Source organism: Chrysemys picta, chromosome 1, assembly GCF_011386835.1.
Source record: "Chrysemys picta bellii isolate R12L10 chromosome 1, ASM1138683v2, whole genome shotgun sequence".
Classification (NCBI taxonomy): domain Eukaryota; kingdom Metazoa; phylum Chordata; order Testudines; family Emydidae; genus Chrysemys; species Chrysemys picta.
Window position 1 is genome coordinate 257,141,698 of NC_088791.1, and position 14,921 is coordinate 257,156,618.

Consider the following 14,921-nt stretch of genomic DNA (forward strand, 5'->3'; position numbering starts at 1 on the left):
GCACAATTTATCTTTCCTTGTTTAAATCCTCTCTCCAACCAATTATTTTCTATTTCTGCTGAGGGCTTTAAAATAGTTCCCACTCCATTGTGAAATCCAGCCTAATGACAGGTCTTTGAAGTAGAGGGGATGGAGAATGGGTAGTAGAGCACCCATAGGAAGAAAGTATGTCGATAAACACAAGTTACTTTACATGTAACCAACCTCTTTCTTTGAGTAATTGTCCCTATGGGTGCTTCACTTCACCTAACTTCTGAGCAGTGCCTAAACTGAGAGGGTGGGTGCTGAGGAGTTCTATCTAGTACAGATTGGACAACAGCCATCCAAAATGCTGCATCAGATCTGGAAGCATACCTATGATGTAGTGCTGGGAAAAGGTGTGAACAGATGATCAGGTGGCAAATTTACAAATGTCTTTGATGAGGACATTCTTGAGCAAAGCAATAGAGGTTGACTAGGGTTATGGTGGAATGGGCAGTCCGCCTGGAGGAAGGATGCATAGTAGAGAGTTCACAGTAGGATAAAATACATCTTAAGACCCATTTGGGTAGTCTTTGGGCAGAAATAGGGGCTCCCTTCATTCTTTCTGCGAAGGAGACAAAAAGTCTAGAAGAGGCTCTGAAGGGTCTAGTTCTAGACGGAAAGCTAGTGACCTCCTGACATCCAAAGTGTGTAGGCTAGCATCTTATCTAAAGTTGTGCAGTTTAGAAGATGGGCAATTGTATGTCCTGATTAATGTGGCAGTCTGAGGAGATGTTGGGGAAAAAAGAGGATGTCCCACTTCGTCCCAATAAAAAACAGTGTAAAATCGATCTGCCATAAGGGCTCAGAATTTCCCTACTCTTCTAGCTGACATAACAGCCCTGTGATGAGAGAATTTCATGGATAAGTGCAGGAGAGAGCACTCTGCTAAGGGCTTGAAGGGTGGTCTCATTAGTGCACTGAGGATGAGATTAAGGTCCGAAACTGGATAGGTTAATTTGTGGAAAAAAGTTGGCCAGTCCTTCAATGAATCTAGAGGTTGTAGGATGTGCAAAGATAGAGAACACACAACAGGTAAGTTGGAGGCTGCAACAGGTGAACTGGATGGATTCAGTGACAAACCCAAGGTCTTCAAACTTAACAGGTAGTCTAAAATGTGTGTTTAGTGGGAATCAGAGGGAGACAAACCATGCTGGATGCACCTGAACTGGAGTGGTTTCCAAGATCTTTATGAAGATCTTCCTTGTGGATGGTGTGACGTTATTGATATAATCTGGGACCATATAGATCATTATTGCAACCAAGGTCCTGTAGTGGCATGCAAATCTTGTATAAAAGGGGTTGTGGTGGGGCGATTGCCCCACACCCAGAGAGGGTGGGCTGCAGCAGGCCTAGGCGCCTGCGCAGACGCATAGCCAATCAGGGAAGGGCTTACTGGGAGCCAATCAGAAGGCAGATTGTAGCCAGCCAATCAGGGCCCGGCTTAGCCATATAAAAGGCTGCCCAGAGCAGGAGCAGTCAGTCTGTCCCAGGCCTTCAGAGGGGAAGGTCTGTCTCCAGAGCTGGGAGGCCAGCACCACGGACAGCGCAGTGCAGGCCAGCCTGAGAGAGTGGGAGAAGGCCCTACTCCATAGCCTGCTAGGCGGCAGGCCCGGGAGGAGGAGGCCTAGCGTAGTGAAGGGCTGTTGGGGAAGCGGTCCAGAGGGATAGTCAGAGGAGGAAGGAGAAGAAGGACAGTGAGACTGTCACCCGAGGGCCTCTGGACCGGGACTCAGAGTAGTGGGCGGGCCTGAGTCCCCCCCCCCCCCTTTTCCCCCTTTGTTTGCTGTGCTACCCCACGCACAGCCACGGGCCGCAGGGAGCGGCCGGTCAGAACCACACCAGATCCTAGACGGTGAGGATCGGACTCGAAGGTGTGGGGCTGTTGTTTACCCCCCTCCCCCCCGGAAGGGGGTGTGATTGGACAAAGGGACACTGTCGGAGGGCAGTGCTCCGGAAGAGGACGCCGACGTCGGGAGCAACGCAAGTCCGTACACCCCACAGAGGCGAGACGACAGGCGGAACGCCACCCAAAGAGGGCGCTCTACTGGCGCAAAACTAATTCCCCGAAGCGGCCAGGAGGAGGCGCCACAGCGGTGAGCTACCGACCCTGTCACAGGGGTCAAATGGGATGTCTAAGACAAGGTTATGGTTTACTTGTTATGATTATGCTGTCTATATGTGTGTATCAATTTTGTAGTTGAAGTTATGAATATTGTCTCTATACTGTCTGTATTTCAAACTTATGCTATGCTGCTGGGTGACATCCCAGACAAACTGGTGTTAGCTCTGCCTAGCCTGCTTGATGGCCCATTAAGGACCATCAGCTATACAATGGACCCATTGAGAGAAGGCAAATATGCCTTGAGACTCAGCAAAGTATGCAGGAACTTGCCCATGTGACTGCAGACTCCATTTTGCTGTAATTTTCCACAGTAAGAACAAAGAGGTGTTCTTACACCTGGAAAAGACTATATAAGGCTGATGCCTCATCTCCATCTTGTCTTCAGTCCTGCTTCATTCCTCTGGAGGAACTTTGCTACAAGCTGAAGCTTTGAACAAAGGACTGAGGACCCATCCCAGCGGGGGATGTATTCCAGAGACTTGATTTGAACCTGCAGTTTATTCTATCGCTGCTGCAAGCCTGAACCAAGAACTTTGCCATTACTGTATGTAATTGATTCCATTTAACCAATTCTAACTTTCATCTCTATCTTTTTCCTTTTATGAATAAACCTTTAGATTTTAGATTCTAAAGGATTGGCAACAGCGTGATTTGTGGGTAAGATCTGATTTGTATATTGACCTGGGTCTGGGGCTTGGTCCTTTGGGATCAGGAGAACCTTTTTCTTTTACTGGGGTATTGGTTTTCATAACCATTTGTCCCCATAACGAGTGGCACTGGTGGTAATACTGGGAAACTGGAGTGTCTAAGGAGATTGCTTGTGAGACTTGCGGTTAGCCAGTGGGGTGAGACCGAAGTCCTCCTAGTCTGGCTGGTTTGGTTTGCCTTAGGAGGTGGAAAAAAACCCAGCCTTGGGCTGTAACTGCCCTGTTTGAGCAATTTGTCCTGAGTTGGCACTCTCAGTTGGGTTCCGCCAGAACCGCATTGTCACAGATGGTTTCCTACCGTTCAACAGCACATTCTGCACTTCAAATGAGCAAGCCATTTTCTATGCCCAAGAACCATCCAGGAGCCAAGCCTTTAAAGGTATCGTGGGAAGATTGGGGTAAATAGTTTTCCCTGATTCTTTAGTCAGTAAGTCTGGATTTCTTTGTTACTAAAAACAAAGTGACAGGTGAATCAGATCTGTGAACCATACCCATTCTTGCCAGGATGTCGCTATCAGGATGATTTTGACTTCACCTGTGTTTTATCTTTTTTAGGACTTTGGGAAGCAACAGTGTGAGGGGGTGGGCAGAATATGCATACAGCAGTGATCGTGGTCATGGAATGAGGAAAGCATCTCCTAGGCAACTGCAGCCATGTTCTCCCTTTGAGTAGATCTTGCGAAATATCCTGTTGAATGATGTTGCAAAGAAGTCTAACTCTGGGAAGCTCCAAGTGAAGAATATCTCCTATAGGGTCAGATTGCTCAGTTCCCACTTGTGCTCTTGGCAAAAATTTCTGCTCAGCTTGTTGGCTATGGTGTTCTGTAGACGAGGTACATATGCGGCTGAGATATTGATCTGGTTGGCTATGCACCAGTTTCCAAGTTTTACTTCTTTTGTGCACAAGGATAGGGATCTTGCTCCTCATTGGCAGTTTATGTAATACATGGTTGTTTGGTCATCCATCATGATGCTGATTGGATAATCTTTGATTATGGGTAGAAAATGGGTTGCATGCATACCAAACAGCTCTAAGCTCAAGTAGAATGATGCAAAAGCAGATTCCTGAGGGGTCCACTTTCCTTGTACTGTAAGGTTTTCAAGGTGGGCACTCCATCCTATCAGAGAGGAGTCTGCTGTTATGGTTTCTGTGGAGGATGGATGAATGAAAAGAACCTCCCCCACAAGTCTAGTAGGGATCTTTCCACCAATCAAAAGACTTGAGGACTTTTTGGGGAATTGATATTCGTTTGTTTAGGCCATGATTTTGGGGCATATAGACAGTCCTGAAAGCATCAGGAATATAATCTGGCATGAGGTGTCATGAATGTGCAGCATGCCATGTGACCCAACAGTTGCTGGTAGGTTTTTGCTGATGTTTGAGGACTTAACTGAAGCTGGGTGATGAATCAATCTGATGGTAAATAGTCCCTGAATGTTCAGGAGTCCAGGGTGACTCCTATGAACTCGATGGGTATCAAAGTAGGCTTTTCTGTGTTGAGTCTTAGTTCCAGTGAGTTGAACAGGACTAGAAACTTGGAACTGACCTCTTTCATTTGATTGAACATCTCCCACAAGATGAATGAATTTATTGTCGTTTGTGTAGTTGTATTTAGTACTCAGGGTGTGGTAATTTGCTTCCTTGAATCATAAGCAGGCAGAGAGTAACTTTTAGGCCCCAAAAGGTCCAGCCATTTATGCTCTTCATTGTGTAGTGTGGGCCTGGAATGGTAGTGTTTGTTTTCTTTATTTACAGCATCAACCATTAAGGAATTTGGGACAAGACGGGTGAATAGTTATTCTGCACCCTTGATGGGTACATAATATTTCTTGTCTGCTCTTTTGAAAGTGCATGGGACAATGGCTGGTGATTGCCATACTGTTTTCACTGGCTCTAGCAAGGCAACATCATGGGGAGTCAAGTGGGAGGGTCTCATAGAATGCTCTATGAGGAGCAGCTTAAGTCGGTCTTCTCTCAGCTTCCTGAATCTACTCCCAAATCCGATACAGAGCTTGAAACCTCGAAGGGATGTGTCTCTCCCCCCCCCCAGACAGCAGGGACTACTGGAATGACCACTGGTGAAGGGAAAAGACTTTCTACAGGTGTAACAGGGTTTAAAACTCAGGGCTTGGGGCATACCCATCAAGAAGAAAGGAAAAGAAGGCTCCAACCAACGGAGAGGCCCTATGGGTGGGTGACCACAAAAAGAAGGGAGGAGCCTCCCCCCCAAAATCCACATGAAAATCATGAAAGGAAAGTTAAAAAATTAAAAAAAAAAGATGATAAAGATGAAAAATTTAAGAATAATGCATGGAAGGTAGCTAGGACGAGGGGTAAGCTACCCCAGACACTGCAGAGCAGTTGAGAAGGAACTGGAATGGTGGTGGGTCCGCCCTGCCTTGCATGCCCTCAGATCAGAGCACAATGGTGTATAGAGCACAGGAGGAGATCATGCAGACACTGCTACCCAAAATCTATGATCAGGGGCTGTGGCACTCTGTACCTCAAAGCAGCCCCCTGGGACCCTCATATTCACCTGTCATACAGTTATGATATATATTTCATATAAAATATGCCGTGTAAGATATCATATGAAAGGTCATGATCTGAAGAAACCCATTGTTCTGTCCAAATATGTATATCGTCAGTGTATATGAAGTTATGAGATTTTGCTGTATGGTTGTTGCTGAAATACGTTGTAAGTTTGAGAGTCTCTACTGGTAGATGGTGATCCACTCCCCGGAGGGTGTTAAGCAACCATTAATCAGCAGGGGAGTTGTAAACAAGGGATTTACAATAATGTGACAGGGCTGCCCAAGCATCACACAATGGGGGATTGCTCAACCCTGTGACTCAGCAAAGCCCACCAGGACATGTCTGGGCTAGTGTTTTCTAGGCACATGGACTGAGGATTCAAAATAGGAGACAGTGGCATCATGCCTTGGCCTTTCTCCTTCCCCACCTACGCTGGAAGCAACAAGAATGCTGGGAAGACAAAGACTTGATCTGAGGAGACTGGTTCCAGGCTTAAAAGGGGAAGCCTGTGTATTAAGAACTGTAACATCCAGTGGGGTGAGAAAACTGCTTGATCCAAATACAACCTAATCTAGTAAGGTTTAAGATTTAGACTGTATGTTGACCCTTTTTTTCGTAACTATCTCTGACCTTTAGTGCCTAACACTTATAAATCACTTAAACTCTATCTTTCTGTAGTTAACAAATCTGTTTTATATTTTACTTAAAACAGTGTGGTTTGGTTGAAGTGCCTGGGAAATCTCAGCTCAGGTACAAAGGCTGGTGCATATCCTCTCTACATCTACATTATTACCATTACATTGGGTAATAAACTTACATTGGTGAGGTTTCTGACCAGGGCAAGATGGTACAGTTTTGGGATACAAGACTGGGAGCTGGGGGGAATTGGTAGGTGCCTTTCTCTCTGTGAGATTCGTGAGTGGCTTTGGGAGCATTCACGCAATCTAGCTGGGTGTGGGGCTCCACATGCTGTTGTGCTGAGTGATAGCAGCACCTGGAGGGGGTTTTCTGCCTGTCACTAACAAAGCATTGTGAGAAAGCCCAGGCTGGAGAGTTAAGGGGACACAGCGGTACCCCATTATAGGGGAACATGCACATCTGAAGTGGAGCACTCAGAGGGACAATTACTCAAAGAACTCTCCTTTCAGGTTTACAACCTCTCAGTTGGAGCTCTGCTTTTTTTCATGGCTGAAGTCAGAAGGCAGGGACTGACCTTCCAGACAAAACTACTCCCAACTTCCTGAGAAACGTAAACACAGTTGCTGAGAAAATAAAAAGTTATGTACTTGTTCACCACCTACTTCTGTTACAATTCTGTTGAGACTCAGTCCCTTTTGGAACCACACATGAAAAGCTTTTTCCTTTTAAAAGGTTGAACTTTTTTCCCCTTGAAGTCTAGGCTGCAAAAACATTCAGTTTCAAAATCGTCACAGGGATATAGAATTTCACTAAGGCTGCTCTTTTTATCTCCCACCGCTGCTCAGTCATACAGGTCATTGGAGGTCAAAGTGAATGGAGAGTTGTTGGCATATGCTTTTGAACCAAACATTAATAATGGAAAGAAACAGCCCACCTTCCCATCTTACCCAGGGATATACCTCTTTACCATCTTTACTCTCTTTACTATCCCATCTTTACCAGCGATATACCTCTAAAGAACTTTGAAAATCTTAGTTAAACATAGATAGCATCTTAGTTAACAGTGTTTGAGCAGAAATATGCAGTGCTGAATTTTACAATGGTAATTCAAAGTGATGATCTATTATGGCTAAACATTTCTGGCATAGTCTATATATGCTTCAAAGCCGATTTTCATAACATCATTCTAGATATGGGTTTCCATAGATTCTTGAAATGGAAAACATGTATTCCCTTTTAAGTGATTGCTTTTTATATCTGGAGGACAAAAGTAGCTTTTACATGCTGATACGAGTGAACGTACGATCTGAACAAACATTCTTTTTTCTCATGTGTCTGTATAAAAACAAGTTAAAAGCTATTGGTTTTTCTCCTCCTATCACTTCTATCAGGACTGTGATTTAGTCTGTCATTCTAAGCATATTTATTTACTCTGCTCTAGACAGTACACAGATCTCCAGGAATCTTATACTCTACTGACATGATAAAAAGTCAAATATAAATGATAAAACAAAACAGGAATTCAGTTGAAGAATTCAACCCATTTGCCGCTCTGCAGAAACTGCTCCTTGCAGGGGCCTGGCAGGCTGCCAAGCACAGCTCTTTGAAAATGCAAACAAACAACAAAATCCAGATTCAATGCCCCAGGATATTTCTGAGCACCTGTTCTTTACTTGAAATAATAAAATGTATATAAATACCCACGCCCACAGTGCCATACAAAACATGGAGCCTCTGCAAAGGTTTTTATGCTGTACTCTACAGTATAACATGCTGAAGATATGTTCACAGGCAATTATTGATTAACAGCCTGACAAAGCTGCTCCTGCCCACCAACCCATTTCTCTTTCTATAAGAAGGGAAAAAAGCAGAACTTACACTGTACTATGTGTGAGATTAAGAGTGCAGCACTGGTGTCATTACATGTTAGCCTGCCTTGTACCAGGTCTTGCTTCACTTGCAATGCAAACAGGTACCTGCAAACACAAAAGCGAACAAAGTCACATACAAAGCACTAAGAAAAAAAGCAATAAAATGCTGATTCATAATCTGGCAATAGGTATCCTTTGCCTGTTGGAATCTATACAAGTGATCTGATTTTCTTGAGTTTTAGAGACTCAATAAAGCATAACAATAATGTGTTACTCTTTAGGGTTTTACATAGCAGCTGCTTTTCATAGCCAAGACAGCCTAAATGTCTATATAACGTAATGAGCACTGGAACTGAAATGACAGTGTAGACAAAACATGGTACCCTCAGCAATAGTTTAACAAGCAGCCCTAGGATATTGGAGCCTATTTTAATCAAGAAAGAATGCTGGATAAGGCCCTGGAGTGGAGTTATCTCCTACTCCTCCTAAGGTGCCAATGGAACTTCCAATTAGGCAGCCACCAGAGAATGACCTCACTGCATAGTAAGTGGTGGGAGCTGCCGTCTGGCTTGTAGGAAAAGCTGTTTGGCCCCTTCAGGGGATAGATAGATGTCTGAGTGTGAGAGTGACTTGCTGCTACAGCAGCTTCAGACCAGGTCCATGTGGGGATGCTGACCTATCTCTCACCCCCCCCCCCAGTGACTGGGAGAGGGGGGTGTGACGTTGTGCAGTCTATATGGTTTTATAAAAAATTGATCATTCAATATAATGTAACTGAGATAGTTTTAGAGAAAATACGGTAATAAGTGAATGTAACGTAACTGGGATATGCTTCATGCAAAAGGTCTCTTGTAAGGTATCATTACAAAGCTTATAATCTACTGAGTATGATCATCTGATTTGTATAAATGTACCACTCTTGTATCTAAAACTAGAAATATAAAATATAACTCTGAGGGCCTATTGTAATTGTGTAAAGTGTGGACCATTAATGATGGTTTGGAATCTTGATGACTCCCATTGTCTGCAGATGGCTGTATTTACCTGTGAGTCTTCCTGTATATGTGTGTGCTGGCAAGTGAGTAATGAAGTCTTGCAGTGACATGTGATCATGTCACCTGAACTGGAATCCATCTTTAACCTGGTGCTTTTCCAGTGAGGGGGGGGGGTGGAAACCCAGAGGGACAAAGAGTTCCCGTCTTAGGCAAAAGATATATAAAGGGGGAAAGAGAACAGAGAGAGGGAGGAGCCATCATGGAGAATCCCCTAGCTACCACCTGAGCTGCAACAAGAGCTGTACCAGGGGAAAGAATTGTGCCCAGGCCTGGAAGGTGTCCAGTCTGAGAAAAAAACTTACTGAAGCATCTCTGAGGGTGAGATTATCTGTATTCAGTTTGATTAGGCATAGATTTGCGCATTTTATTTTATTTTGCTTGGTGACTTACTTTGTTCTGTCTGTTACTATTTTGAACCACTTAAATCCTACTGTCTGTATTTAATAAAATCACTTTCTATTTAGTAATTCACTCAGAGTATGTATTAATACCTGGGGGAGCAAACAACTGTGCATATCTCTCTATCAGTGTTATAGAGGGCGAACAATTTATGAGTTTTACCCTGCATAAGATTTATGCAGGGTAAAACGGATTTATTTGGGTTTAGACCCCATTGGGAGTTGAGCATCTGAGTGCTAAAGACAAGCGCACTTCTGTAAGCTGTTTTCAGGTAACTTGCAGCTTTGGGACAGGAGATTCAGACCCTGGATCTCTGTCTGGAGCCAGACGGGAGTGTCTGGCTCAGCAAGACAGGGTGCTGGAGTCCTGAGCTGGCAGGGAAAACAGAAGCAGGGGTAGTCTTTGCACATCTGGTGGCAGCTCCCAAGGGGGTTTCTGTGATCCAACCCATCACAGGGGGACTATTTAGGTGCATACTGTTGCAGGAAAAGCCTTCTTTCACCTGTACCAGGTGGAGCAGCAGGAACAGCAGCACAGCAAACTTTGCTTTCTCAGAGTCATGGCACCACATGGTAGTAGACCATTGAGAACCGGCAGGGGTAGAAGCAGGCATTTTGTGGGAGAAAGGGGAAGGGGAGGGAGTTTCAAACTCATCAGTTTAGGGCTGTAGCAGACCAGTAAAAGGGATGGGGACACCTCTTGCAGCCGGCCATAGCAGGTGTGTTAGAGCAGATGGGGGAGGGAGGTCCAAACTCAGCTCAAGGGGGATGGAGTGGGGCTCGAGGAGTCCTGTAAAACCAGGGCTGGGATTCTCACCACATGGGCAAGAGGACCCAGGACCAGAGTGAGCAGATCCCAGGCTAGTCTATCAGTCTACCAAATGGATTCCTCTCTATTGGGAAGTATTGGGGAGCCTGGGGAAGCAAACACTCCCAGTGGTGGACTATCATGATGGAGGCATTCAGGGGTGGGGAAGCCAACAGAGAATTGACTGGGAAGCTGCTTCCAAAGTTGCTTCCACAGCACCACAACGTTTACATGGTGTAGTGGGTCACCCAGAGCCAGGACATTTGAAGGAACAGATTTCAGACAGGACGGCAACACGACTGGCAGGGGTGAGTGTGACCAGCACCAAGTGGATGTTGTAGGGGCAGGTAGTGAAAGTTAATCCCTTCCATACAATGCTGCAAGTGTCTGTAGAGGGGACCTCTGTGGGATTCAGGGAACTTGGCCACTTTTCATCTAGGGGAACCTAAGTGGAGGAGGAGAGGGTTGTCACACCTCCCCCACCAGAAGGCAGCAGCCACCGAACTTATAGGGGTAGCAGAACTAGTAAATAGGCCACGGCGGGGATCGGGTGTCCTAAAGCTTTGTCTGGGACGTCTGGGTTACACACACCTTCTACAGAAGCTAATGGCATAACAGAGCTATTGCAAGCCAACCTTCAGTTGTTGCAGCAGCTGGGTGCTTCAACGGGTGAGAGGTCTGCAAATGATAATAATGGAAACTCAGCGTGGGAGGCAGGCAACAGTCAGACATGGCAGACTCCTCACCATGGGGTGGGAGCCCTTACTGGGGGGTGATTTATAAGCACCCTACAACTCACTCACTGATAGGGAACGTGAATTCACAGGACAGAACTGCTTCCCCAGGGCCAGCTGCGGGGCTACAGGGCACCAAGGGTGCTCCGATGGTCAGCCATGACTGTGGGTATGCTGGGGTGGCTGACCCGATGGGAATTCACCTTCTCAGTAATACTAAAGAAAATGTTGAGCGAGGTGAATATGTAGACATGTCATCACTGTTGCCCAGGGAGGTGCTGACAGACAGTAAGCCAGGGCAGAGCAAGCAAAGCAATGAGATAGCCAAGTGGGCAGGGTGGTTAGAGCATGGGAAAATAGGGAAGCTGCCTTCCTGATCTACGCTGGCGTTACTGCAGAGGCCCATCCAGACAGAAGCCCAGCATTGTTCAAATAGATGCATATAATCAGACTGGAATATAACATGTTTAGGGGCATGGCTTGGTTTCACTATGACAAACTGTTTAGATTGAATGTGGAAACAAACCAGGATCTGATGGGACATGACGCATTATACGCCGCGGTAGAGTGGATGACACTATGAGGGCCTGGTTTCCACACTAACAATGGCCTGTTCATTCTGCAGCAAGCCTGCCAGAGGCCTGAGGCTCATAATCACATCTGCTAGGCATTTAATGAAAGCAGTTGTTTTCATCACATCTTCAAATTCAAGCATGTGAAATGCACTTTGGGGCCCATGCAGCCCGCAATTGCCACAACAGTATGGGAAGACCACAGTGGGGAAACAGAATGGGAGGCAAGTCACGTGCTGCCCACAGACTTCTGGGGGCAGGATCAGGGTATGGAGCCCAAGGCACAAGAAAGGGTATGGTGGGGGAGGTGTTAAGGGTGCTCTATTGAGATTACCCTAATAAGATGGATGGGTATTTATTGAATGGGTTTACTGCTTAGGATCCCCTTTATGAGGGAAGGAAGTCATGTGATGTCCAAAAATGTGAAGTCCTTAGTGGGAGTGGATTATATTGTAAAGAAAAAGATTATGCAAGAATTACAGGAGAATAGGCAGGACCATTCGATCATCTGCCTATACAGAACTTGCATGTTTCTCCCTTAGGATTGGTGCCTAAGAAAGCTCCGGGTGATTATCACTTAATTCTTCACCAGTCATATAGAGGATCATAGAATCTCAGGGTTGGAAGGGACCTCAAGAGGTCATCTAGTCCAACCCCCTGCTCAAAGCAGGACCAATCCCCAGACAGATTTTTTGCCCCAGATCGCTAAGTGGCCTCCTCAAGGATTGAACTCACAACCCTGGGTTTAGCAGGCCAACGCTCAAACTACTGAGCCATCCCTCCCCCCAATTGGGGTAGCTCAATTAACAATGGCCTGGGGTGCTGATGGCCAAGTGTGATATCAAGTCTGCTTTTCCACCCCTGCATCCTTCTGACTTGAACTTTTTGGATTTCTCTTTCAAAAGACAATTCTATTTTGAGAAAGCTGTGCCCAAAGGATGTACAATATCCTGTTTGGCATAGGGCAGTGATGCGGGAAGCAGATTTACGGCAGGTAGTACATTACTTTTGTTTGTAGGCAGGGTGAATTCAGATGAGTGTATTAGCCTGATGGACACCTTTCAGGCCCTGCCTAAAAAATTAGGGGTACCCCTAGAGAAGTTAAAAACAGAGGGTCATCCACTACGTTAACCTACCTGGGGATTGAACTAGACACTCTGGTGGGTATATGACTCCCCCCCCCTCAGGATAAGCTTTAGGAGCTACTGGGGCTTGCGTAGGATAGGCATCTTCACTTTGCGGGGCAGGCATTCTGTGCCTGGCTTGCAGTGGTCACCACAGGCATAGCCAGACCTCACCATTTTATAAGATTTACTAGAGAGATGAAGGCAGATTTGGGGATGTTGGAACAGTTTCATTTTAATGGAGTGTCTCTGTGGAGGGAGGAATGGATATTCAAGGCTGATTTACAGATCTACTCTGATGCTTCGGGAGGTACAGGTTTCGGGGTATTTTACCCAGGCAGATGGTGCGCCCAGCAATGCTCCTCTGCCTGGATACAAAAAGGGGTAGTGCAGAATAAAACATTTCTGGAATTTTCCCCCCATTTTGGTTGCAATGGTCATTTGGGGAAAGGAGTTTGCTAATAAAAAGGATGTGGTTCACCTCTGAGAAAATAATCTGGGAACATGTAAAGGGCTGGACATAATGATCGGAGCTAAGCAGGACTTGGGTCAGATCCTGGAACTTTTCCCAGGAATAAAAATTATTTGGTTGGATTCATTGCAACATAGGGTGTGGCAGGGAACTGTGAAGCCCCCTTAGGTTCGGCAAGGCTAGGAAGTATGTGAATAGGGAGGTAGCCACATTCATACATTGCATAGGGGGCACCAGAATTATTCAGGGAGGATGGGATTTTACTGTCAGACTTGGGAGCTGACACTTTTGGGGGCATTAGGAGATGTCTGGGAACCCAGCTGGGTGTGGGGGGAGGCAGCCAAGCTAACCGCTGGCACCTCTTTGTGGCAGCTGTCCAGTGCAGATACTCCATAGAGAAGGGATATGGTGATCAGATAAAATGGATTGGGAAAGGATTTAAAGGACGTATCCTTTAAAGGAGAGGAAACTGGCGGGGGGTGGGGGGTGAGAGAGGGAAGGAAGGTTAGGGGCTCCTATGACTGGTATGGCAGGAAGCCAACCACCCTCCTTTATAGCTCCCTTAATCCTCATTTAAGTGTGGGGGTAGTGAGATCTCAGCAGCAGTTTGGCTGGGGACCAGGATGGGTGCAGGGGAAGGGCTGACAGCAGCCTCCACTCAGGTATATGTAAATGATTATGGACTTACCCCCTGAGCATTTTTATCCTCCAGGGCCTCCCTGACATGTAGGGATAAAGTTGTGGTCTACTTAAACCACATCCAGTGTTTCCTGTCCTCCTTCTGGCATAGCCGGACAATGAGGAATGAGGCCTTGATTAAACATCTATCTAGCTATGGTATCTGATCACCTCACAATCTTGAATGCTGTTGGTCTCACAACACCTCTGCAAGTTAGGGAAGAATTATTATCCCTGTTTACAGAAAGAGAAGTGAGGCACAGAGAGACTAAGAGACTTGCCCAAGGTCACAAAGGAAGTCTTTGGCAGAGCAGGGAACTGAATCAGGGTCTCTTAAGTCCCAGGACAACACCCTGACAATCCTTCCTCTCAAGGGTCTCCTCTGAAGGATTCACATATAACAATTTAATCCATACAAAGGCACAATGAGCAACTGGGTAATACTGCCACACAATAAGATAAAAAGTCAATACAGTTATAATAATAATAATAAATGGAGATATAACTGGAAGGGACCTTGAAAGGTCATCGAGTCCAGCCCCCTGCCTTCACTAGCAGGACCAAGTCCTGATTTTTGCCCCAGATCCCTAAGTGGCCCCCTCAAGGACTGAACTCACAACCCTGGGTTTAGCAGGCCAATGCTCGAACCACTGAGCTAGTGGGTGTGATGCTGTCAGACCTCCAGGCATGGAAATCTCACAGATTTCCATGGGTGTTCCGAACAGAGAAGGCTTGCAGAATCAGCTCAGATATTGCCTAATTTTTCCTTCATTATGCATCTCTTTGCTCTAGTGGGTTTAAACCAGACCCTTATGGACACACTTTCAAAGCAACAAGCAGGGATACAGAGTTATCCACAGGACTAGTATTAACATCAGAGACTCCTGCATCAAAATCCCCACAAAATGTTTGGAAAATTGACACTTTTAAATCTTTTATAATGCAGTTGTTTGTACTTTCTTTTAAAAAAAAATTAAAGAACATTTTAGTCTACATTCCTCGCCTCTCTGATCACTGGTCAAACAGCAAATATGATCAAGAACATTTCACTTAAAATCTCTATTTCTTGTCTCCACAAGTTTCAAAATAGTTCTCTTAAAATTTCATATCATCATCACCAGCTGTTAAGTGCCACCAACACACTCAATACTGTTCAAGACACTGATAAAATCAATGTCTGC

At 45.5% G+C, this 14,921-nt stretch overlaps 1 protein-coding gene across 12 annotated transcripts in view; it reads right to left on the reverse strand.

Annotated features, from left to right (window-relative positions):
- The window catches only part of FARP1 (FERM, ARH/RhoGEF and pleckstrin domain protein 1), a 357,744-nt gene that overhangs the window by 112,935 nt on the left and 229,888 nt on the right, over nucleotides 1–14,921 (reverse strand). For all 12 annotated transcript variants that reach the window (XR_010600580.1, XR_010600582.1, XR_010600581.1 and 9 more), the window contains exon 6: nucleotides 7,907–8,004. Coding sequence is in view for 9 of the 12 variants with exons in the window: in XM_005287025.5 (XP_005287082.1) it covers nucleotides 7,907–8,004 (98 nt within the window). In the remaining 3 variants the exon portion in view is untranslated. The remainder of the gene's footprint in view (nucleotides 1–7,906; nucleotides 8,005–14,921) is intronic.